General features: G+C 39.5%; 1 protein-coding gene across 8 annotated transcripts in view; it reads left to right on the top strand.

The window, feature by feature from the left end:
* UNKL (unk like zinc finger) overlaps positions 1-22,219 on the top strand; it is a 34,543-nt gene extending 12,324 nt beyond the window's left edge. For 3 of the 8 annotated variants that reach the window (XM_071815060.1, XM_071815057.1, XM_071815061.1), the window contains 10 exons: positions 737-891; positions 4,956-5,144; positions 6,895-6,957; positions 8,034-8,199; positions 10,835-10,927; positions 12,240-12,470; positions 13,129-13,331; positions 14,130-14,384; positions 16,609-16,760; positions 20,684-21,048. In XM_071815060.1, the coding sequence (XP_071671161.1) occupies positions 737-891; positions 4,956-5,144; positions 6,895-6,957; positions 8,034-8,199; positions 10,835-10,927; positions 12,240-12,470; positions 13,129-13,331; positions 14,130-14,384; positions 16,609-16,760; positions 20,684-20,738 (1,562 nt within the window). In that variant the 3' untranslated portion in view covers positions 20,739-21,048. Of the gene's footprint in view, positions 1-736; positions 892-4,955; positions 5,145-6,894; positions 6,958-8,033; positions 8,200-10,834; positions 10,928-12,239; positions 12,471-13,128; positions 13,332-14,129; positions 14,385-16,608; positions 16,761-17,872; positions 20,609-20,683; positions 21,051-21,449 lie in introns of those variants that run through there. The other 5 variants (XR_011741433.1, XM_071815058.1, XM_065850507.2 and 2 more) reach the window with 5 other exon arrangements.
* Positions 22,220-26,507: the final 4,288 nt, after the last annotated feature.

Raw genomic sequence — 26,507 nt, 5'->3', positions numbered from 1 at the left:
GATTATGAGGTGAGGAATGTTACTAACTGTAGTTGCTTACTAAAGTAAACTCATCATTTGTCTGTAAAACCAGAAGTCTAAATCTCCTTAATATATTGCACATTTAAAGAATTGAATATCTAAGATGTTTAATAGTTTAACCCTTGGGGAGTTGCAAAGTAATTGTTCAGTCACCTTGAGATGAATTTTCCAGTACTAAAATTAACAAGTCACTTACTTAGAAGTTAATAATGAACTTTCTCAAAGGTTATTGTACCTTTTTAAGTGAAATAGTACAAGTCTTATATTCTCTTAAAATTGTTTTATGATTAAGGCAGTTGGTTCTAGACTGGAAAAAGAAAACAAAGAACCCTATAATTATGATGCCATTGTTACCTTTCTAGTCAGGAGTTCTAAAAATATTGTCTTTAAACCCTGGTGTGACAGCAATTCTGGAAAATAAAGCAAAATCTAAAATACTTTAAATATATAAATTTCAATCTACCTCCCGCCAATTTTTGATGCAGCAAGTAAATAAGAGTATCACATTTGTTAGCAGCCACAAATACATAATGGTGAATGATATTATTCTTACCTTGCCTTTATGCTTATATTTAAAGAAAAAGAGCGAGATTTCTTGTGTGTGATTAATGTTTCCATGTGACAGGTGCTGTGTTTGGTGCTAGGTATGTAATTGTTAAATTCACACAGCTAAGTGTCAAATCTGTGTGTAATTTGTTGGGGATTCCTTCAACAGAGGACACCATGAATGTAGTCATACTGCAAACTGGTTGTCAATCAAAGCCAGGCGCTCACCTGTTTTCAACAGACAGCGTAGGAATTGCAAATGAATGGAGCAGCAGTCTTAACTCAACACAGAGCATTACAGATAGCAGTGGGCAGTCTGGAAATGTAAGTGTAAATAATTCTGGAAAAGTTACTACTAATAATCACTGTACCAATATACAATGTTTATTTTACTTCTTAAACGTCTGCTTTTTATTTCTTTGTACTTCAGCAAAAGAGAAGAAAAAATGCAGCTATAGTAAATATCAGGCAGTAATATTTAACTGCTACTGTAAACCTAAATGGAATGTCTGCCTTTGGCACCAGATTTAACTATGTATTATTTGTGTTTTCTGTTCTTGTTTTTTGTCTTTAGATGCAATATTTTGAATGCTACAGTGAGGAACATCATTGTTAATCTGATATACAAGTACAGGCCAGCTTAATTTACATATGTCTCTTTTTTCTATAGGAAAGGTTTCATTCATGGAAGATCTTGCCTGATCCCAGCCCTCTTCTCTGCTCTAATTTCTTAACATTAGGAATTAATTGATGTCATACCTGAACATGCTTTATGCTTAAAGCTTCTTACAGTGGTGCAGTACTGGTAGTAGAGAGGTGTTTGATTACAGGGGTGATAAATGTAGTTTATATTAAATTTTATCAGTAAGGATGGGGGAGAGGAAGGAGAAAGATATATTGCAGAACTTTTATTATCTTCCTTTTAGTATCAGTTGGAATAGATCCTTTTGTTTCGGTTTTATGTTTGTTGCAAAATAATATGTAAGAATAGTGACTTCTCTCTTGCTCTCTCCTGACTTCTTACCTCATTTGTAGTGTAGAGTTATGAGTAAATACACATTTATCCCCAGAATTTTCACTTCTAGCTTTCCAGCAGTGCTGAGCCATACTGTTTGGTTAGAAACCAGATAAAAGAATGTAGTGTGAATAATGTTTAAAAGAAATTGCCAATAAATGGCGCAGTTAAAACTTGGTTTCTTTCAGGTAGCTTCATATTGCTGTCATGTAGACTGAGGATAAAGGCACCAACATGCCTACATTTTATCTTAGGCTCCCAGCACAGAAGTCTGCCTCTGTATATGAAAGGTTCTGAAAGAGGGTCTGCCTTTTTATTTAAGAAGCTAATTTTGATTTTGCTAAGGTTCTAAAGCATTTCTTCTCCCAGAAGCTTCTTAACCTTTCATGAATGGTCTGGGCACAGCTGCAAACACTAACTGTTCTAATATGCCTTCCAGCTGTGGGGAATCTTCTACTGTTAGACATCTTTAGGAGTCTGATGAACATTGTGTACGTTTTCCATTCCATGCTCAGTGAGTCTCTACCTGTACTACTGTTCAAGTGCAAAAATGGAAACGTTGACCCTTCTCCCTTCCCTGTGCTTTCTACTTGAAGTCCTATGGCAAGTGGCCATCTTTTTTCTGATGTCTGGCAAAGTGTTCTGTTGTTCTGTCTTTCACTTGACTCCTTACCTGCAGGATTATTTGATGCACTTCATTTTTTTTTTTTAATTTAATATTCAGTTCCTGGTTTTTCATTAGCAGGTTGCTCTTCTGCTTTCCGTGTTTAATTCTTGAGTTTTGTTGCTTGCTTTCACCTTCTCCATCTGCTGTATAACACCTAATTTTAGTATTTGAGTAGTCAGTCTGTTTTCCTCCCTTCCCCCCATTTTTTGTATCCCAGTAACATATTTATAGTGGTGGTTTGTGGTTTTCTCTCTGTTCTGTCACCTCCTTTCTGTTCTTCTCGTCACTGTGAGACGCTGGTCCTGAGTAAACTTGTCTGACGGTTTACGTGCCTGACATCATCTGCTCTTGCCCTGCAGCTCTGTACCTCGAGCCCCATACGTTTGGGTGAACAAGGGCATCTTTCCCCACTTACGGCTCTGTTGTTTGCAGCAGCCCTCCAGGACAAGTAATCCATAATGGCTGTCTTCCTTCCTCCCTTTTCCCCTGAACTTCATTAGGTCATATTGTAGGGGAGCAACCATGATGTACATCTTTCTGTGTTGGTAAAATGTTGTCCACCTAGCTGAAGAAGTGGACATGAAATACGCATCTGAGAAACATTCTGTGCAAGTTGGGGAGCTCATCCTTGAATTGAGTCAGTAGCTTTTCTACATGAGTATCTTACTTTGGCTGTTAGTTTGCCTTTGCTGTCCAGTCGTTTTATTTTACATATTTGTCTGCTGCATTAAGGAGCCTTGTGCTGCCACAACTGTGTTTTCAAGTGCACTAACAAGGAGTAACTATGTCATTCACAAAAAGTTTTCAAAATGTTTTGATATGGAACTGAATACCTTAGCATGACTTTATTGACCAAACCCCTTATTTTTTTAATTTCACTTAAGAACAATGGTTTGGTTTGTTTGGTGTGGGGTTTTTTGGTTTTCTTTTCTTTCTCCAGCAGTGTCCTTTTATTTCCTTTTTCTCTCTACCATAGAGAAAGGATTTCAGTATTTTAAAGCTGAAAAAAGTGCATGGCCATGCACAGGGACAATCCTCAGGTTTGGATTTACAGTAAACAGTAGCAGAAAGAGAAACTTTGCATGTGGTAACAAGCTTGTGGTGAAGTCTTTGACTTCAGAAGGAATTTTGTCTGAGTAAACCTTGGCTATCAATTATTTTTTGCTGTGGTGCCCACTCTTGTACTTCTGTCCGCTCTCAGGGTGTATGTACATCTCACACTCTTGTGTAGAGAAGCTGTCTTTGGATTTCAGAAGCAATCTAAGTAGAGGACTCCACACCAATAAGGTTCATCACGGGAGATTTTTCCATAGAAATAGGCATGAGTGAATGCATAGGAAATAATCTTCAGCAGGTATAGTGCTTACATTTGTTGGAGGATTTTTTTGTCCAGGGTTAAGACCTCATCTAGGTTCATGTCTGTTCTCCACCTGATTTACAGGAATTTGAATTTGGGTGAACATTTTGATGTTATACTTCTCTGGGGAGAGAGGTGTCTCCTGTTAAAATGCTGATTTGCTTAGAATACTTTCACATTCTTTGGAACATAGAATAAAATTGAGGGTTAAGTTTTACTGTAAATTGAGAGTTTAACAGTAAATTAAGTAGTTATTCTTGTTTAGTCTGTCTGATTCAGTGTGTGTTTTGTATTTAAAGAAACCAAAACAACTTGGGTAGAATTTCACCCAATTATTGTATTGACTAATTCAGTTCCTTGAGAGCCAGCAGTTTCTGTTCCAGAGCAAACACCGGAGGGATTGGAAGTGTGGATCATCACTGAGTGTTCTGTCCACCGGGCTGTTAGGTAGAAATGTAGGATGGAACTATTTCCATACTGCTTTGTGAATCTGGTTATAAATGTAGTTTAAGAAAATTGAACAGTTTACTTAAAAAATGTAGAAAGGAGAAATGCCCACAATTCCGCTCCAACACAGTATTGTAGGATGCTGGCACCTGAGCTCATAAATTTCAGGTTGATCAGAATTGTGTTTTTAGCAAAAAAATTGTCTGGACCTACTTACAGATTGTACCTTCAGCTTAAGCCTTTTACTTTAGAAGTTTAAAACTATAAAATGTACAGCAGAACTAAAAGTTATGAATTCAGTGATATTTTAAAAATATTAAAATGTTGATTTATTAATCTGTAACCATTTTTACATTGAAGAATTTCAGAAGACGGCCTTCTGAGATTTACAAACAGGCATTTAGATGCTTTTTGCCAAGATTCTACATGCCTTTTTCTTTTGAACTGCTTGGCTTGATCCAGATGAGTTCTTTTAAGAGTAAAATGTTGTAGAATGCTTGCATTAAGCTGTAAATTAAGAAATATATGAAGGAATAGAAGTTAGCGTTGTCAGAAAGCAATTATTGCTTTTTTTTGTAAATTAATATCCATTAAATAGAGAGCAATCTCTGTCTGTGATTCGTTTTGTGCATAGGGACCAAACAAGGTTGCATTCTGGTGTGCACAAATGCATCCCCTTTTGCAGTCTGTCTGTTTACCGTAGCTCCATGTTGCTTTTGTCATCTGCTACTTTTTTTAAGCTTATGCCAAAAATATATACAAATAAACCCAAATTAGTATTGTATTTACATCAGACTGAAATAAATTTATAATTTCAGCTGGTTGTGTTACAGAGGGAGACTATAGCTGTAAGCATTAAAAAACCATAGAGTATATTAGACACTGTTTTTTGTCTTCTACAGATTTCGTGTTCTTCAAGTCCAACTGTAACATCAAGCTCTGGTAGCAGTAGTTCTCTGTCACCCCTTGGATCTCTTTGTAGACAGAGATCATTAGCAAATGGTGGTTCATGTTCTGAGTCAAACACATCTGCTGTTTCTTCATCAGCATCTTCCTATCCGAAAGCACCAGGCTTTGAACGAGAAGATCAGGTATGTTAATAGTACAAATGTAATCTTAAGTTAAATTAGATTCAGCATTAAATGTTGTCTGCCTTGTGTATCAGCACTGATTTTTGATAGTTTAACAGAATTTGGAACCCTCTACTGAGCTAAACTGCATCGACTTTGCAGTTGTCACAGACCAACACCACTCATGCACTCACTGCAGCTCAGCTGACATGCCATAAATTCTAACTCTGCAGAAATGTTGTGGTTGTAATTTTGAGCCCCTGTTGCCAAGAACAAAGCAAGATAACAATGGGAAAAATCATAGCTGGACTTAGTAGGATTCAATTTTAATTATTTTTGAAAATTGATTGTGAAAAGATGCATTCATTTCTAGCTGTTAATACTGTTTATGGGTTCTAGTCCTTGATTAGTTTCGGTTTGTTTCTTCTCCCATCTGCAGCTGCTTCTCTCCTTGGACAGTTTCATTGCTGAGACAGACATAAATGATAGAATATAACAAGCTTCTTAAAGGGAGAGATATCTGTAGTATCAGCAATGAGAGTGGTTGCAGTTGAAGTTAGTGAGAAGTTACAGTCCTTTAGTCAGCGAATAGGGAGAAAACAGGCAGTGCTAGAGACAGTTGGGAGAAGGGAAAATGATGTTTTTAAGGGATATGAAACAACTCTGTTGGCTTGTGAGAAAAAAAGCTGAAAGCTCGGGATTTACCTGTTAAAGATATTTTTTTCTTGCTGTAATCTAATACTGGCTACACTTCTAAATTGTCAGAAAGGAAATGCTTAAAAAAAGGAGCTCCAATTGCACATTTAAATAAGCTGCAGCCAAGCTGATCTGCCTTCTTGCAAACCTGTGACTTGTCAGAATGCATTTCTATAACCTGAGGAGTGCAGAAGTTAAAGATGGAAAAGGAATGAAAGGAAGGGAGGTGGGTTTTGTAAATAGTAACTTGTAGGTGATGATCATTACTCTAGAGTAAAGTTCTCCAGGCAGGATCGCTTTCTTACATGCAGATGCTCAGACTATAGGTTAGAGAGCTGGTCATTGTGGCAGGAAAGATTTCTGTCTCCCAGATCATTGATCAAATGTCATGGAAGCAAGGCAGTAACAATATCAGATGGCTTCTTTCTGGACATGAGGCAGCAATAATTGAGAAATTATATAACCATTGGTGAAGATCTATTTTGCTGTTTTGGTCACAGTTAGTGAGTAATGCACTGCTACAAAGTATGTGTCTCAGCAGCAAAAACGTCATGTCCACGGCTTTTAGCAGCCATGTTGAAGCCATGTAGAGAGAGAGCAGTGCTGGACTTCGTGATTGATGAAAAAGCATCTAGAGTGGTGGGAGGCATATAAAGAGGAGACTTGCTACTGCTAGGGAGCTTTCACTGCAAGACAGATTGGGAATCTCCCCAAGGAAACAAGGAGCAGACACAACAAGACTGCTTAAAAGCAGCAGAGAGAACCATTTTTCCTAAGGAGAGAGAACGCCTTGCAGAGTTTACTGCTAGTCAATTTTTGGACCAGAAATAACTTGAATGTGCTCAATTATGCATATAAGTGGAACAATTGCAACTGCTCTTCCTTTTCCATGTATATTTACTCTATGATTGTTAAAATTTAATTCTCAATATGGGATTGCAGTGAGGGAAATGAAGTCAGCCTGTTTAAGATACATACCATTACAGAGATGCCACTGACCCTCCATAAACTAATAGTATCTTTTACAGCAATGACTCATTAAGTTCATGTATTACAAAGATTTTTCTTCTTTCAGGCAAAGCATCGAGAATTCCCAGCTGAGAATCAGCAGAAAATAAATGAACAAGACAACAAGCAGGTATTGCCAAAAGCTAAACGCTGGAAATATTTTTCCCTTTTTGATAATGTGCTCATGCAGTATGAAAGTTATGTGGCACTTTATAATATCGTCTAAGGAAAATTTGAGCCCAGTGACAGGACAAGAGGCATCAGGCACAAACTGAAAACAGGATGTTCTGTCTAAATGTACGGAAATATGTTTTTACCATGTGTGTTCAAGTGAAACTGTCCATATTTCAGTTTGTGCCCATTTTGAAATGAAAAATTATTAATTCTCGTGGTTGTTATTGGCCTGAGTGTTGCACTATATCTAGCTTTGAAATAGAAATTTTCTGTGGTATTGATAGAAATCCAAAGGGTAGATATTGCACAATCACTGCTCATCATACAGAGGACAATGTGGGCTTATTCAGTCACAGTTAAATGTTTTTATTATCTAAAAGATTGGAGGGAATAAATAAACAAAAAAGGGAATTAATATAGTGGAAACTCTGCACCAAGTCCCTGTAGACTTGGTGGAGTTCTTTTCCAGTTTAGAATGTGACGTGGTTACATATTGTTTGCATTTCTTACATTTTACAATTTAAAAGTGTGATTTGTATGTGAAAAAAATGTTCAGGTAGAAAGAAGTAGCAGATGTACAGGTCATTATATAACATGATACTTGTGTGCAGCACAATCATGTTTACACACCAATTGCATTCAGATTAAATGAGAAAATTTGCAGGTAAAAAAAAAAAAAATATATAATTTATGTACAAATGCATAATTAAATGGTACAGTCCCCCAGGAGATAGTTTCCTTTTGAAAAGGAGCATCACACTTCAGCCAACTATTACATTTATTTAAATACATTTTTTTTAAAGCAGAATTCCCTCGTATGGTAGTGATGTCCAGCCACAATGGAGAAATGCACTTGCTGGGAAACTATAAGGAGAATTATCCTATCTATTATTCAAAGGGTGGTTCTGGATTTCTTTCTGTTTTAATTAACTACATTAAAAACTGTATTCTCTTTATTTTATATGTTTGTACATAATTCTGTGTGAGTGTGTGTGTGTATATTTATATACCTATGTTTGGTTTTTTTACCAGAACCGTCTCAGTGTTTTTTCAGCAGTTAACCCACTCGCTTCCAGTATAACTTCCAGTCTGGCCTCTAGTGTTGGGTCAGATGGTTCATCTCCTACGGCTGTCTCTGCTATCAGTGCCAAAGCTCTCCCGTTCTATTCTGGCAGTAACACAGTTGAATCTGTAGTAGGTAAGTCTTAACATTTCATCTCTAATTGTACGTGCTTTTTTGCATTATTCAAATTGTTCTTGCTTTAGCATAGGCTCAAAGAACTGTGGTCTCACAGGTGCTGGATAGAGGGGAATAATCACTTCCCCAGGCTGCTGGCTGCACTTTTACAAATACAGGCCAGTATGCTGTTAGCTTTGGTTGCCACAGAACATGCTGAACACATCATTCATCAGAATTCCTAGGTCTTTTTCTGCAATGCTGTTTTCTGATCTTTTGGGCCCAGTCTGTGCTGTTGCAAGGGATAATTCTGTCCCAGGTGCAGCATTGTTGTGTTTGCTTTTCTTGAATTTCATGATGTTTCTGTCAGTCCAGTTCTCCAGCCTTTTGAGATCCCTCTAAATGGAGGTCCTGCCAGCCACTCCCCCTAATTTAGTGCCAGCCACAAACTTGTTAAAATTTGTGGCACTTCTACAGTAACTGTGGTTTATTTTGGAGGCTGTGGCAGGCAAAGTTGTGATTTGACAGATGCTGTATTCTGCATTCTGTGGTGTAAGTCATATGATCAGGAAGCTGCTGTGATTAGCTGGTGTACTTGAAGCTGTGTTTAAATCCATGTGTAGCAGTGACCAGCAGACTGCAGTGAGTCAGCATGTCAGCATGGTAAGTTAGGCATTTGCTCTTTTAATTATTTTAGGAAATAAATCTATGCAGAATATTAAATGGTGGATGATCTTCTGCAGTCTCACAAGTGTACAGCTTGCTTTCCTTAAAGCTTTTTTTTATGATCTATGTGTTAGAACAGAAAATAAATTTTAGATTATTTTTAAATTTCAGAATTAGAATGAGCAGAATTTTAGTTTTTATTCTATGCAAGTAATATAACTTCATTGGCTTATGGTTATGCTGTGTTTGCCATGTCCCAGTGTGATTATATTATTGAGCATAAGAGACTCTTGATTCCCCTGAGTTAGAATATGCCTCTGCTGTCTACAGATGTTTTTCTAAAACAGTTTTCAGAATGCTGTTTGTTATCAGAATATTAATCACAAAATACATGTCTCATGTATGTATAAGCTAATGTACTTTATGGTAACTGCATAGGTTTGGGGTTTTTTTCTTTAAAAGAATTTCATATATATAAAAACTCTTTTTCCAGAATTCTGCCTCATGGACATATATGATGGCATTAACAATAAAGTGCTGCACATAATCTGAATAGAACAGAAGATTATTGTGGAACATAAAATAGATACATAGTGTTCTTGTAGGAAGTGGTGGATTGAAGAATCATAAAAAAGGGATAAAAAAAGAGCTATAGCAAGGGAAGGGACCAGGTGATTATAGGAAAAGGGGATGAGTGGGTTTGCGCAAAGGATGAGGTGAAATGCAGGAAGGTTACATTAGCAAGGGCTGAGGAAGCTTTGTCAGACAGAGGAGCCTGTAGCCCTTTCTGTGGCCCTTTATCTTGATCTTGCGGGGAGCTCCAAGCCCTCTCTGTCTGCTCCCCAAATAATTGTCCCCAAGAGGTGGAGAAGAGAAAGGTGCAGGAGAGTTAGGAATAAGTATACCAATCAGATAGAAGTAATATTTGACATTGAGGCTTGAACAATATGTTGAAAACTGAGGAGTAATGGAGTGGAAGAAGGTATATTGTTGCAGTCTACTCCTGTCAATCGAGAGGGGTGCGTTGAGTTGCTGTTTTCGTTCTGATAAAAAAACACAAAGCAGCATAATCCAAGAACATAAAAGCTGCAGGGTGTTTGAAGTCCTCCACAGATTTGGAGAGGAATCAATAGGGAATGGGCAGCAGTGAAGGGAAATTACTCAAGTGGTAGTAGGGAGAAGGTGAGAGCTTAACATTAGGGGACATCTGCCAGCCTGATACTTCAGTCTGTTCATAGAATCATAGGATTGTTTGGGTTGAAGGGACCTTCAAAGCTCCCCCAGTGCCATGAGCAGGGACATCTTCACCAGCTCAGGTTGCTCAGAGCCCCGTCCAGCCTGGCCTGGGATGTCTCCAGGGATGGTTCATCCACCACCTCTCTGGTCAACCTGGGCCAGGCTCTCACCACCCTTGGGGGCAACAATTTCTTCCTCATATCCAGCCTGAATCTCCCCTCCTTTTGTTTAAAACCATCACCCCTTGTCCTATTGTAACAGGCCCTGCTAAAAAGTCTGTCCCCGTCTTTCTTCTTGGCCACTTTTAATTACAGAAAGGCTGCAATAAGGTCTCCCCAGAGCTTCTATTCTCCAGCTGAACACCCCAGCTCTCTCAGCCTGTCCTCTCAGCAGAGCTGTTCCAGCCTCAGATAATTTCTGTGGCTCCTCTGGCCCCTCTCCAACAGGTCCATGTGTGTCCTGTGCTGAGGAACCAGAGCTGGACCAGCACTGCAGGGGGTCTCACCAGAGCAGAGCAGAGGGGCAGAATCTCCCCCTCCACCTGCCTGGCACCCTTCTTTTGATGCAGCCCAAGTTCAGATTTGCCTTCTGGGCTGCAAGCATACATGCCAGCTCATCATGACCTAGATGCAAAAGAATTCTGTGATAGAAGCACTAACAAAAATAGTCAAATAAAGTTTCCTTATTTTAGCCATTGTGATAGTTTTATGGATAATTCAAGGATAATTCATTGATACAATGTTTTGTTTAACAGGTTCTGCTTTAGATTTGCATTTTAATGATGTGAACATTGCATCCCTAGATAGAGAATTAGAAGATCAAGAAGGCAGTGACCTTGGATTAGCAAGTAAGAGGTTCAATTTGTAAAATAATACTAATTTAAAATATCCTTCTTTCTTACCTTTCCAAACTTCTATTTATCAAAATAGTTACAGACAACATAGACTTTGAAGAGAAGTCCTCTGTTTTCTTCCTGCTGTGGTATAAAAGGACTGCAGCACTATCGTCCTATCTGTATTTTGCAAAGAATTAATCTATTGAACATTTTTTTTAACATGCTTAATGACTTGGGCCCATGGACATAACAGTAGATGGAAAGACTTACATGCATTTGCAGAAAGACATTATGATTGAACTTGACTGCCTGCAATAAGTGCTGCAGATGTCTGGCAGCAGGCAGTGTGTGCTGTGGGGACCAACCAGTGCTTCCATGGTTAGGTGGTTGCTGAGAGGGGGAGTGGGGAGAATTCTTGAGGAGAGGGAGCTAGCAATCTTGAGGATTTTAATACTTGCAAATTAGAGTCTTCATCTTTCTATTAATCTAACCTGGGAGGAGCAATTCAGTTGAAGGTCTGTTGGGAAGTATTCAGCTATTTGGCCTCTTCTGGGAGAGGAGCGGCATGGCAAAGGAAAGCAGTGCAGCGGAGAGACAGCAGGGAGGAAGGATGGATAGGGCAACATCAAGAAATTAACATGCTACCTTTTCTTTGTGGAAGTAGCAGAGGGAATATAATCAAGAGGCAAAAATTAGAAAAATAGGAGGGGAAACTGAGGAACTATAATTTGGTTATATTCCTTTGAGAGTCACAGAGCAAGAGAACAGATGTATTTATAATACTTTATCTATTTGCTGGTATCTGTTTTGCTAACATTTATTCGAAGGGTGTCTATGGCGATTATTAAAGTCAGTTGTGCAAGCATTCACTTGTGCAAACAAAACTGTGTTCTTGGATGGCAAACGTGTTCCTCTCATGTCCTTTTTGCTCTGTGGCTCTAGACACAGAGAGTGAAACAACTACAGCTGTGCCCCAGTTTATTATTGCTGACTGTTGCTCCAAGAAGAGCAGTTTCTCCACTTGCATTAGTTGTTTGCTGCTAAAATGACTAAGTCAGAAAACTTGATCTGAAAAATGTTTTCTCTTTCTTTGTAGCTGCATATGAAGCCACTGGCTTAAGCTATAAATTATGGTTTTGGGCATTTGGAAAACTACTTTCAAGTGTTCAATTTAAAAATATTTTTGCAATATCAGATAAATAAACTTTTTAAATGAAAGGTGTTTGAATATATAATTTAATTTACATTTCATACATTTTTCAGAAAAACACAGAGTGCTTTGGACTGCTTTGCAACTTTTTTTTTTGTCCCTGTGCATCCATAGGTCAAAGATTACTGGGAAGTTCAGCACCTGTCAACATTCCAGGTTCTCTTGGTCGCTCCTCATCTTTACATTCCTCATCATCCCTTTCAACCTCTCCACTTAGTTCTCTCTCACAATCACTGTCTCAGTCCTTTGTTTCATCCACTATGGCTCCTCACTACCAACAGCCTCAGCCTGTGGGGACAGAACGTGGTTTGTTGGGCACCTCAGCCTCTTCTCACAACCCTGCAGGTAAGGAAGTTGAAGGCTGCACTTTGTGTATTGTAAGAGGGAACTCAATGGCAGGCAAGAAATGCTCACTTCAAGGCTTTGCATGTTTTTTATGTCTTAATCTGGACAGCAAAGCCTAGCTATTTTAATTGATAGCACGACTGAGAATGGGGTTGTACGTGGAAGAAAGTTCAAGGAGTGAACTTCCATTCCCAGCGAAGGAAAAGAAATAATTATTGGAAGAGGAGGTATTTACAGAGGCGTTTGAAAGGAGTAAAATATAGCAGGTGGCATATAGGCAGCAGGAATGTATTTTAACCACAGCATTTTGCTAAAGCTAAAAAACAGAGGAAGAGTTAAAATTATGTATGAGCTGCTAGGAACAAAGTTTTTGATATATAAATGAATTCTCACTCTAACTTCCCCTTTTATGGACTGTACTGTCTTTTATTAAAAGCAGGAATAAAAAAATGTGCAAAGTTTCCTGAATTGCTATAAATACTGTAAACATTTACTAGACTGTCACATTTCTGAAGGTAGTGAAATAATGCCACAAGTCTTGCAGGTAAAATTATAAATTTTGCGTATGTGGCACATCTGTTTCGTTCTTCATGTGAAATGTTTTGCAGCAGTGTGTGCAGAATGATTTATTTTTTTAATTCCTGCATTTGTTTGACAGGTGTAAATGGTGTTACAGGGAGCATTTGGGACTTTGTCACTGGGAATGTCTCTCCTAGTTCATCCCCAGTACTAAGCAGTGGCACCACCGCCTCTATAAGTTCAAACGCCAGTGGGAACGAACTAACTCGAGTTAGACAGGAACTTGACAATGCCAAGAAAAAAATGAAACAATGGGAAGAATCTTGGAAACAAGTAAAACGGGTATGCTAATCTATGGTAATATGAAATATTTGACAATCAAGCAGCTCTTACGGCTTTTCCTTTTTACATATCTTCTCATCCTTGGACCCAGAGTTTCATTGCAGTCTGTCAAAGAAATCTCTCAAAATAAGCTAGCAGCATAAAGGAAACTGAGCATCTCAAAAGGCACTTAATTTTCTGAAAGTTGATCTGCCTCTAGACAAGACCACTTGGAGGTATTCAGGATAGGGCTGAACAGCAACGTATCTTCATGTTTAAGTAACCAAAAACATACGTTCCCTCCTGTACCTCTTTCAGATGGTAAGCACAGGAAGAAAGCAGAGGCTTACGCTCAGCTGTGGTTGTGTAGGGCACCTGGACAACATCTCAGCAGTCAGGCTGAGGTTGTTGATAACTGCCAGTCTGGTGCATTTTCTGTAGTTCTTTCCTTTCCCTCATGTTCTTCTCTGATGAGAAGTAGCTAAGTAGCTCTACTGAATTTTGGTAATTTTTGGTGTATGTTGACATTAAATTACGAATTTAACATTTAGAATTTGTTGCATTTATAGAACTCCAAAAGGCTTCTGGCTGTTTACAGACAAGTAACAGTGACATACCTAAAAATTACATTAAGACAAAACAAGAAGAGTTGTTAATTAGAAGGTAGGGTAAGTAGGGGGAAGCATTAAATTGACAGTAAATGCATTGTTATGTTTAAAATGAGAGATTACCCGCATCTTTGAAGGCTTTTGAATTTGTTCTTCTGTTGTTAATTTTTAAAAAAATATGTTTAATATGCTGGAAATCTCTTTCTCCCAGGCTTGTGATGCATGGCAGAAAGAGGCTCAAGAAGCAAAAGAGCGTGCTGACATCGCAGATGTGGACAAACAATTTGCTCTGCAGAAGAAGGAGGAAGTGGAAAATAAATTTAAAAAGCTGAAGACACAATTAGCTGCTTGTCTATCTACTACGTTACCTTATATGAAAAACTGTGGAGATATAGAAAAGATATCCTTGCCAAAGCTTCGGTCCTTACAAAACCAGCTGCACTTAGATTTAGAAACAATAGATGAGGTGAGTTTCTTCATCTGCATGACTGTTCCTGATAAACTGAAACTGGTAGCTCAATAACCCTCAGTTACTTACTTATGCCAGGTTTCATTTCACAGAGCAACACTGCTCTCAGTGTTAAGTCTTTTCTGGAATAGAGGATGATTCAGATTTGTCAACCTAATGGATTCTTCTAAGTTTTTGATCAGCTATCAGAACAAATTTCAAGTGATTCACAAGAATTCTTGGGGTAATTAGAAGAAAACATTTAAAGCCAGCTTTTACGTCCAACTTGGGCACTACCTAAATAACTAAAAATAGTTGCCCTAAATAAATTAAAATAGTTACATGCTTTTCACTTGTGTAGAAGGTAGCTGGTGAGGTTCCCTACTGGGAGTTTGTGTAGTCAGAGAGGCCAGTACAGACTTGGAGCACAGAATCATTGACATTAGAAGGGACCTCTGGAGATCATCCAGTCAGATGCCCGGCTCAAAGCAGAGTCAGCTCAAGCAGGTTGCTCAGAGCCTTGCGCGATAGCGTTCTGATCATCTCCAAGGATGCAGGGTCCACCACCTCTGCAGGGAATCTTTTCCAACGTTTGACCATCCTCACAGTAAGAAAAGTTTTTTCTTATGTCTATGTAGAACTTTCTGTATTTGAATTTGTACCCATTGCCTCTTCTTTCACTGGATACCACTAAGAAGAGTCTATCCCTATGTGTTTTATTCCATCCCATCAGGTATTTACACACACCAGCCATTTCTTCTGAAGGCTGAACAATCTTTCAGCCTCTTCTCCTTGTGTACCAGGTGCTTCAGTCCCTTAATCACCTTAGCGGCATTTCCCCTTCTCTCAAATCCAGACTCAGTTTTTGCCAAAATTTAGGATACTCTTTTGCTGCCAGATTGAGGGCATTTGTCAGGGCTCTCAGCTCTGGGAATGTCAGATACCACTCCTGAGCTCATCAAGGAAGATAATAATGACCATGTACTGCTCCAGGCAGCGTACTTCAAACCTTACTGGGTGCAACTTGGTTTCACATTCCTTTCTCCCCTACAATCTCCAAGGCCAGTGACACCACATAGGACAACATCAGTTCTTGCTGGTTTGTTTTGACGGTGATGGGCCTGTCCAGATGAAAAAGAGTATTTCCTTTCAGTGCTGGGACAGTCAGCCATACTCTAGTGCCTGTCTGAATTCAGTAGTGTCTTCTCCATCTCAGTGCACAGCCTGTCCAGTGCCTCTGTATCAATATGAACTACAGCCTTGAATAAAAAGCCAGGATCGCTTTAGAAGAGTTTAAAGCATAATTTAAGTCTTGTCAATAAAGGAGGTGGAGAACAAGACTTGCTAGTTATTAGGCTCGTGTTATGAAGTACATTTACAGGATTCTGGATTGGACTAGGGACCATTTTTTTTTTTTTCTCCTAAGGGATTTTAAAGAGGAGCAAAAGAGTCTTGGGAACCCTTATCAATAAAGTCCTTACATCCTGGAATGGAAGTCACCTTGGCTAGGCTGGAGTGATCAGAACCATTACCACCTTTTCCAGCTCCTCAGTTTCTCAGGTTTCCTTTAACACTGTGGCCTTTTCTCATGTGTCTTTTCCTTTCAGGACAAAGTTGTGTCTCAGGCAGTGCCACACAAAGCGTTCTGGGTTCTTCTCTTAGTCCAAATAGTGTCTTTCTCTTCAAAAATTAACACTGCTTTTAGATGCTTTTCAGTTCTTCTTGTTCCTTAATAGCATTGATACGGTTTATCACATGGAGACATTTATTTGCAGTTGTAACATCCTCCCCGAAGTCTGTATCAGTAGCTTGATTCAGAGTCTCACACATTTAGGATGCTTCCATTTTGTCCTAATGTGAACATTTCCCACAGCATGAGAAAATGTAACAGTGGTTAGAAATGGCAAAATAAGGGAGTAGATGATAATGAAAAAAGCTTATTTACTCTTTTTGTTTGGTTGGTTTTGCTTGTTTGTATCTCTCATGCCAAGTATGCAGGAAAATTTCAGACCAGAGGTTCAATCCCAGATATTTTCCTTTCTAAAAGCACCTATATTCCTCCAGCTGCTACTTCAAAGGTTGCACATGTTCTGATCTTACGACCCTCACTTCAATCATACAAAGACGTTGTCCTTTGTGTTGTTAAATTAGAAATTTGTTCAGGACAGCTAAGTGTAAAGCTTCTAGAACACAACTGTATACTTTGGAATCATTTTTATTGAGTGCAGTAATCTTTTCACAGGTGATTTTTCAGCTTCAGTCAAAGAAGAGTGTTGTATGTCAGGAAGCTGATCGTAGCATTGTCCTTAATCCACGTCAGCATTATGTTCTTGGCGATCACTGCGCAGCTGCACAAGAAGAATGTCTGTGCTGCAAGAAAAAAGATAATCCGTGGTAACATACAGGCATAGTACTCATATCATGTTCATGAGTTAAATAATTTTATGGTTTTATACTTTGTATAAGAATTATGTCACTGATAATTAATCCATTTAATAGTGCTAGACTGATTGCCATCTTGATGTGGGAAACTCAGTTGCTGTAAGACAGAGAATGAGCTTGCTCGACTTCAGTCACTTCATGAGGTTCTATGGTCTTGGGGTTCTGTCATTCCCCCCCAGTCCCATCGCAGCTGTTTCTGACTTCCACTTACATTCCTAGCACACAGCAGCTTAGCTTCATTTGCACTGTGATCACTTTGTGTGTGTCTTACCATAATGGCCGAATGAAGTGTTTACACCGGCTATTTTCATACAGATGGATACGCAGATACGGTAACTACACACTCAACAGTACCAATGGTCCCTTTGCCGTGTATGTTGCGTGTGCAACGCCAGAGCCAGTATTTTGCAATCGGTCTAACACTACGTTTACTTGGATGTTTGAAAAACACTGATTAATATAAAAGCACTTTTAAATTATTGCATTTTGTTAGAAGAGATGTTGTAAATGGCTTCAAGCTGCTTTTTGGGTCTTATGTTTATTTTTTTAATATGCAATAATACGACATGTTATATGTGTACTGTGAATTTAAAATATTTTACATGGTTTTACTGTTAAATCACAATATGGTTAAATAGAAATGATAACTTACCTAGTTCTTTACAATTTATAATTTAACTGCATACTGTAGTATTATAAATGTACCAGCAGACACAAAACCAGTGAGGCACATGTGCTTTCATATCCAAAGGCATTTTGTCAATCTTGTGAAACAGATCAGTTTCAGTAAACTGTGCATTTGCACATTTCCCTCAGTTTGGATGTCTGGAGTCCTAAAGTATTTGTACATCTCCTAACCTGTGTGGAACTCATTGGGAGCAGATATGATATATATATAATATTACCAAGTGCCTATCCCCAATATCCTATAAAATGGCAGAAGACACAAAAAAATAATTTTGCAGATAATTTCTATTGCTTAATTTTGTAGTGAACAATTTGACAATAACTAGAATACATCTCTTGCTTTTATAAATGTTTAATAATACACTTTTTTTCAACAGCGAAGCAATGCACGTTTGAAAGGAACTACAGAAGTATTTAAATATGTAATCAGCAGTGGCACTTTGACACAGATTCTTTTAAAAAGTGGTAATACCTTTACTTCATGCTGGTAGTTGTGAACCATGCAATTCAGAAGTTGTTAGTTAATTACTGCATGTTAACACTGTATATTTTTGTTTTTCTTACATAGAATAATACCCTGTGTTATTCCTTTTTCTATTAAATTCAGGTGTGACACTAGTACAGCTTAGATTGAAATGACCTGCTACTGTGTTACATGATTTGTATCTCTGTATTGAGGACAAACAGTGAGTTCACACAGGCAGCAGAGAGTTAATCTGCTTCAAGTTCAATCACGCTAAACCAAGAAACAAGATGTACACTAGAATTCTTGTTGTTGAAATGGAGTTTTTGAGAACCGTGTCAGCATTAAAGGCCCAAGCCAATAGTACTGCAGTCGCTGTCTCCTTTGGGGTTTAGTGTTCTGTGTACAAAGGCTTGAGTTAGCAAAAAGTCATTACACATTATCTGTGAGAACTAAATGCGCAGACGTGTTGCTGCTTTCCTAAGACATGGATCTGCAGGAACCCTGGAGACTTCTGGAAGGGAGAAGTAGGATAAAATATTAAATACATTTCTACTTGCTTCTGTTTCAAAATTTTGTCTGAATATCACTTTAAAGAGCAAAGTTTGGTTTAATAACGTGATTTTGTTGACTTCAGCAGTGTCTCTGAAACATTTGTACTGAGGAAAGTATAAAATCGGACTGTATTTGCATTTCCAAACACTCTTTTCTGCCCTGAGAGTAAGATATTACAGTTTGAAAGGTGTAGCCAGCTTTGGACTTCTAAACAAAGAAACGTGGATCACAAAGTTTGGCTGTAGGTATTAATGAATTTTTTGCACCTGTGTAGCCTTTGCAAAGACAGATTTTTGAACAGCATTTTGGACTAAAGCAAACATAGTTATGTTAAGGGTTTGTTTTGGTTTTTTAAACAATGAGCAAATGGAAGAACAATGTGTCATTATAGTTTGAAATTATGTTACATAGTTTCCAAACAAGCAGTTATTTTGGACACCAGTTTACTGTATTTATCAGGTGTAGAGCAGCATTCTGCAACCATCGTGCTCACAAAAACATTTAGAAATAGCTTAGTGACAATTTTTGCTTTGCTGTTTTGGAAGAAACCAGCTTAGGCCACGTTGTGCTGCCCTTACGCAGATATGTGACATTAGTTACCACAACTGGGTTCTGTGCTGTCGTGTCAGAGTTCATAGTTCATGTGTATTTCGGTGCATTTGCCTGTGTCCTAGGGCTACGGTTTAGTCCCTTTTTTTGGTAGTAACAGGCAATTTTCCTCATCTTGCGACACCAACAAAAAAGGAATGTGACCAGTACTTGCTGTGTAATCATCACCTAGACATTCATAGTTTATACATGCTAAATTTTTAGAGGAAATGAACTAATACGTTTAGTCTGTTGCTTTTTGAAGTTGTATGTTTTGTGTTTTGCAATGATGAATCTTGAAAATAATGACGTGTGTCCTATAGTAGCATCAGTACTGAACATTTGTCGGGTGTTCCCTGTAAGTTCCTTTGGTGCTGAGTTACACACACACATCTAAAAATGATCAAGAAACCATTTTGTGGAGAAGGAAAAACCCATACCAAAGAAACACACCTATGTGTGAACTTCTCCGACTGGGCGGCTTGCTATGATTATGGACGAATCCTTAGGTAATCACTTGAACCAGAAATCATCATACATTACAGACATACGAAAATAATACAGTCATTCTTCACAAAACTCTTGTTGTGAGGAATTACAAGCAAAATTTTCTGTATCTTTAATAAAGTAAGTCAACTGCAAGTACAAATAAATACGTACTTGAACCCCAGTACTTTAAAACGGAGGATAACAAAATATATGCAGTTGACTAGAGACTATTTGGAAGAAGTCAGAAGTGAGATCTGACCTTTGTAAATATTCATCCTTGTTCTATATACACCATCTAGAAAGTGGATACATTAAAATTACGTGTTAGCGAGACTACAGTACAGTGATTTGCTGAATTCACCAAGTACAGAAACTAAATAGATTTTCGAGATTCATTTTGGTATTTGACAAAAGCTCTGTGTTAATTTATGTAAGAATATAATTTTTAATGTGAATGCCATTATGTTGTCACAATTACTTTAGCCTGGGGAATAATAGATTAAAATTGTGATTTCTCAGGGTTTTTACAGCTAGGGGCTGTAATTTAACCAGAAGGATGTTAATTACAGATGGATCCCAAGCTGCATGTTTTAGGCTTATTATTAGTCTTCTTTGAGTAGCAGATTATTAAAGACATCCTTGTTTTATTCTATATTGTCATCCAGAGTATCCCAGTATTAAATATAGGTAGTGATATTATTACTGTCATACATGCTTGTGTAACTGTGGTCATCATCAGACCCTAAATAAATATGGAATTTTTACTCATATTAATTTATGGAAGCTGTTAATGTTTTGAGTGTATAGACAGAAATGATTTTGTGAATGAAATTTTTCTTAATACAAATCATATTATTTATAATGCATATACTCATTTACTTGTAGTGAACTGTTCAGAATTGTTAACGCCTGTTAAAACTTTTCTATGCTATAGCGTTTATGCAATGGTTTACAGAAGTCATGGAATTATTTTTATTACCAACATGGAAATAAAATTTTGATCTTTATTTCTAAGCAATATTATGTTTAGAGACTCAAAAATGTACAGGTGTTTTCCTCTGCAGTCTAATTACAGCATTCCTGATTGTTTCAGGGTTTCAACATCTGGATTGGCATTTACTGTTTCAGTGGAGAAGGTCCAACTATGACACAAATAAACTGCTTCAGCAGAACGGTCTGCAAGACCGGCTGTCAGAGGCATGGAGACATCATCTCTTGGTGTCTAAATCCTCGGGCAGGGGAAAAACCCCCGTGAAGCTCCTGCTCACACAGGCGCGCTGTTGGAGAATGAACGTGGCACAAACGTTCGGACGCTTCACTTCCGTTTCAGAGCACAGCGGAGCGTCTCTTCGCGCCGCGCTCTTACGCTCTTAGGTCTGTCATTGCCCCTTGTGCAGAACCCGTTGGCAGCTCGTCCCGTGTTGTCGCTGTTCGGTCCCCGTTCCGGTCACACCCCGGGGGGGGGGAGGGGCGGGGCTGAGCCGTGGCGGCGCGGGTGCGGGGGCCGCCGTGTCGCGAGGGGCCGGTGCCCGCGCTGGGCGGGGCGGGGGGGCGGTGCCTCAGGGCGAGGAGCAGAGCGGTGGCCGCGCTACAGCCCGACGTTGCTGCACACGCAGCACCGGCGGCTGTTCCAGCGGCGGAGGCCTCGCTGCCGGCGGGGCTGCCGGGGCGAAGCCGCCGGTTCCCAGCAGAGGAGGTGGGGCGGCGGCGCTGCCATCTCCCTGCGGGGCTTTACCGCTTTTTTACCCACCTGTCCTCTGCTGGTGGGTTCGCAGGCGCCGGCACTGCTCCTCTGTTGTAACAATGGTAGTCGCTTCTTGCTGTTATTTAACTAATTCTTTATTATTTTCTTTACCAAGTATCGCAGTATCCGAGTTCCCTGCTGGGGTCAACAAACTGGTTTGAATTACAGCACGATATTTGCTTTACTAGAGACGTGAACCACGTTCAGCTGGTTATGGATTTTGGGGTTTGCGTTCGGTTTTTTTGGCTGGTTGGTTTTGGTGCTGTTCGGTTTCCTCGGCGTGGCCTCTGCGATAGCTTTAAGAGCCGTTACCCGGGATGTGCCGAGATGTTGCGACCGCGCAGCTGCTGGTGCCGCCCTCTGCGTGCAGTTGCTCCGTGAGTTCGAGACCCCTCAGCGGCTCCTGTGCCCCGAGCGGGGGCTCCAGCCGGCCCAGCACACCTGGTTCTGCTCGCAAAGCCTGTGTCTTGTCAGGCAGGAAAAATTTGTTCATAATATATTTTTTTTTTCAGTGGAGCAACTATAAGAAGAGTTATAAATTCTTCTACCGTTTGTTGAAATGCATCCTGAGGTACCTACATCTCCGTTAGGCATAACCTGGGAACAGGTAACACGTTCTCAGGTAATGTGCATGATCCGTCATGAATCCTACCAAAAAAACCAAACAAAAGAAAGAAAAAAAAAAAACCTCTTAGGTTGTTAATTTGAGTAGGGCGTAATTTATGTGTTAAATGTTGGTTTTAAAAAGTACCTGCAGATGGTTTGGTTCATCTGGTTTTTATGTTTTTCCCCGTGTTACTAGAAATAGATATGTCAAAGCAATTAAGTTTTCTAAGCTGTATATTTATATATTGCTTTCTGAATAAAAAATTATTCATTTTTTTTCAGTGAAGTGATGCACAATTTAATATGTGTGTTTAGAAAAGAATCATGTTTTGGGGACAAAAGTTCTTGTGTAGAAAATACCAGCACACTGAACCTCACAAGTTCTGTGCGAGGGTGTCAGAAAAACCCCCTCTCTTCCAGCAGGTCTGTGTGTGTAATTACCGTATGTAATCTAAAATAGCTATTATCTTCACCCTTTAGTTGCATTTAAAAGAAGAGCTAATATTGTGATGAGCTGCTACTGATGGGCCAGGGGTTATTCTAAGTAGAAGATTCAGAATAAAAATTACATTATCGGCAGGCCTCAGATGAAACTTTATGTGAATGCTGTTGCTGACATCTTATGGCCAGTAGAATAAATGAAGGTTCAGACTCGGTTGTGTGCAGCATCAAAGAGCTGGCTCAGGTGGTAGCCTGTTGCAGTTCAAACAGCCTTTTAATCTTAAATTCTTAGATAAACTCTGATTCTGATCTTGCTCGTCCAGATTCCTGGTAGGATTAGTTTTGATTCTTGGAGTGCAAATGGAGTTTACTCAGAAGAAAATGACAGGTTTGGTGTTTTCTGTGTTCCCAGCAGGACTGTTCTGTTATTTCGTTACTCTTATTTCATTGCTTTTCGAGAGAAAATTCTGTGAAGAACAAGGTAAGGTAATGGTGGAAAAGAATGTAAATAATCTCCACAAAGCAAGTGGAGTTCATTGGTGTTTAGATGTCCGTGCTATCAAAATCCAATACTGTTTAGATGGTTTGGGAAGGTTAAATGGGGCATTCATTATCCATGCAAGTGTTTTTCATACTTTGAGTACTTTAGTCTTAATGGTTCAGCTGAATGTTAAAATTTACATCATGAGGGGTGTTTCCAGTTTGAGAAGTTACACCAAAACATATGCAGCAGCTGTTTTTCAGTATAATCCATGCTTAAAAAAATCAATGGAACAAGTAGACAAAAAGTTTAAAAGAATCCCTTCCTAACTGGTGCACAGACTCAATATAAAAATCTGCTATTGCAAACACTAATCTTGGTGTAGAGTTCAAAGGAATTGCATACATTTTAGATCTTTCTTGCTAGTAACATAGTTTTAAAATTATGGTCTGTGTAGGAATGAAGTGACTCAACTCATATCCTTACGTATGCCATTGCTATGAATGTCAACTGCGGCATGCACCTGCATGAATATTTCTTTCAAAACAAATACCAAGTTTTGTCCTTGTATTTTTAAATGCTAATTGTTAACAAGCCATGGAAGCAATACTTTCACCTAATAAACTAATGAGATATTAATAGAAACCATAAAATAAAGCACCTTTTAATAGTTTAAACATTTTCATAGTGTAAAAGACTGCAAGTAAACAAAATCTAGCAAGTAATGCATGTATAGCATTTTAAGTATGTATGTCCAAATAACAGAAATTCAGCCCAGGAGTATGGAGTTTGTTAATATATCAAACAGATCTTCAGTCAATGATATTTTGAGATGCTGATTTTCTCCACTATCTAGCGACTAACTGAAGTATGCTTGGTATAAAGTGTCCCATGAAAACAGCTAGCACCAGGAAACCTCTGCCTTTTACAGCAGAGTGCCTTCGTGATCCTTGACCAGATTTGATTCTATAAGCCCAATACAAAAATACTTCTCTGAGGTATCTCTTTTTAACTCAGAGTTCATCTATATTTACATTAATTGATTTGGAGATACTTCAGGTTCAAATTTCAGCCTGAGTACGCACCCTAACCCCAGAGCTTTACAAGCCGCTTCTTGTCAACAGCCCACCACTTTGCTCCAGTGCATATTAACAATTTTAGCCTAAAGGCAATTTTCAAATATCCATCAAAATATTTGGATTATCTGCTTGTTCAGCTTGATAAGCAGATCTATAAGCAGCTCCCTGAGCTCGCTCCTCATTAAAATGACCACGGAAGAGGCAGGAAATGAAAACCACAGCTGTTTCCAGCCTTCCTGTGGTTTGCAAAGTGGCTGCAGATGGGCTGTGGTGAGGGACAATGGCACCTTCCTCATGGCCTGGCAAAAGCCACAGACCAGGTAGGGACTGGAGAAGTGTCTGTTCTGATTAAGTCAGAAGATGGAACTGCATTTTTTCCATCCCCATCACAAACAATGAACTCTCAAAGAGCAAATGAAATGTAGGTGCATTTTTGTGTATACATTTAAGATGTTCTAATATGAAACACGATGCAAACGGTAGATCACTTTACAGCTAAGAAAAAAAAAATTAACCTGACAAACAACTTGAACCGAGTTGTTTTGTTTCTGAAGCAAATTTATTTGTAAGAATACAACTGATTTTTAAGATACTTAAGGATGATTGTGATGCACATTTTAAAGATTATTTTTCACAGAGCTACAGCTGTAGAGATAACTGCATTTCCAAGTTACAAAGTTTCTCATTTTTGTAAAAAGTTTGGTGCAAAAAACTTTTACTGAGAAACCTAAAATGAAAAATAAGGTTATTGAAGAGATGCCCATTCTAAATGTTCAGTTTTAAAAATAAGCTTGATATGACTGTGAAAGGCATTACATTATGTCATTAACAAGTGTCACCTTTTTTTCTTTTTAAAGAAGTGCACATTCAAGCCTTTACAAATATACTTAAGTGATTTATGTAGTAGATATGAGGGCTTTTGGAAAGGTAGAGATTTCACCTCTCTGTCTCCCTGGAGTCCCTCCATGGGTCTTCAAATGAAGACTTGAGTAACTCCTTTTCCTCAAATTCCATGAGCACCAAGATAAATGTGCCTCACACTGACATTACCAGCAAACTGACAGTCATTTCTCCCATCATATTTGGCTCAATTCCTTCCTACATATTAATAATACTAAAGGTCCCCTCAGCTTCAGAAAATTTGAGAAGAAGTAGTTTGAAAATCCTTCAACAAAAACCTTCTAACAATACACAAACAGGCCTCTAATGCCATGACTAATTAAAATACCCAGCATCTGACACAACTCTTTACACTAATTGGTACATCTGGTCATGAACCTTGTTTATGAAATAGGTTCAATTAGAAGTTGAGGTGCCACACTTCCTTACCCAGATGATGTGCTCTTTAATTGTACTACAATGAAATCATGCCTGAGTATCCCCTGCCTCAGTAGTCAGCCTTTATACCAAATAGGTTAAAGCACAGGTGTTGACATTTAGTGATTCACAGAAGGCAAATCAGTTTCACAAACTTCTAGTGGTTACGACTGTGTTAATACAGATGAGCCAAAAGAACAGACTGTTTAAGCCAGTGAGACGCAATATGACATTACTTGCGTTTCTCCCGGAGCTGGATGACAATCCCTAAAAGAAACTAGAGCATGACTCTTAAAAACAAAAGTGGATTCCCAGGCAATGACAAATTTTGACTGAAGCCACCGGCTGGCATCATGCACTGGGCCTCAAACTGCAGTGTAACACTCACAGCCCTGACAAACCGGCTGCACACAAGTATCTTCCTCATCTTTCTTCCATGACTTGAACCACACCACGGCAGAACTAAGAATAAACGCTTTCCTAGTCCCGAGGGCTAATGCCAAGGGGAAATGCTGCTGAAGCAGAGCAGACGCCAACAGGGAGCACGGGGAGGGCTGCACTCCTTCAAGCCGCGATGCCCCGGCTGCCCACGCCCTCTAGCACTGTGGCTCCTGGAAAGCAGAGGGCTCTGGGCACCTGCAGGACTGAAAGTCGGGAGATGTTCGCCTGTTAAAAGTGGGCAAATTAAGCTACTTTTTTCCTCAGCGGCTCCTTATTCCTTGTAAGGAAATGAGAGAAGCGTTGACCGACAGGCACGCGAGGCGCAAGGATGGCGACGCCCGCCTAGAGCCGCGGCAGCAGCTCCCGCTCACCAGCGCCTGGCTGAGACGCCGGTGAGGGGACGCGGCTGAGAGGAAGGGCGGCCCAGGGGCCGAGCCTCTCCTCACAGGCATCCCAGTGGCTCCCAGCACGGGGCAACTAGTAGTCATAGCTTTCCCTACGCCTAGTCGCCGCTGTACCAGTTCTGCTTCGCCACAGACACACCGGAATAACCCCCAGCAAGCACCCCCCGCGACTAACCCTTCAGAGCCGCAGCAACCACCGCCTCTGACCGGAGGCTGCGCAGCTGCCTGCTGGGGCGGAGTGTCATTAGCCCGGGTCCACCTTCTCGTCGCTCTCATTGGCGGCATGACATAACTTCGCCTTGTGATTGGCTCAGACTCCTTTCGATCTGTCCGCAAGACGGCTTCCCATTGGCTGCCTGCAGGGGAGGTGAGGGTGTTGTGTTTGAATCGCGGAGAGACGGTGG

This window comes from Patagioenas fasciata, chromosome 15 (assembly GCF_037038585.1).
Source record: "Patagioenas fasciata isolate bPatFas1 chromosome 15, bPatFas1.hap1, whole genome shotgun sequence".
In the NCBI taxonomy this organism is placed as follows: domain Eukaryota; kingdom Metazoa; phylum Chordata; class Aves; order Columbiformes; family Columbidae; genus Patagioenas; species Patagioenas fasciata.
The sequence above is the reverse complement of the archived record's forward strand: the minus strand, read 5'-3'. Positions and strand labels throughout refer to the sequence as shown.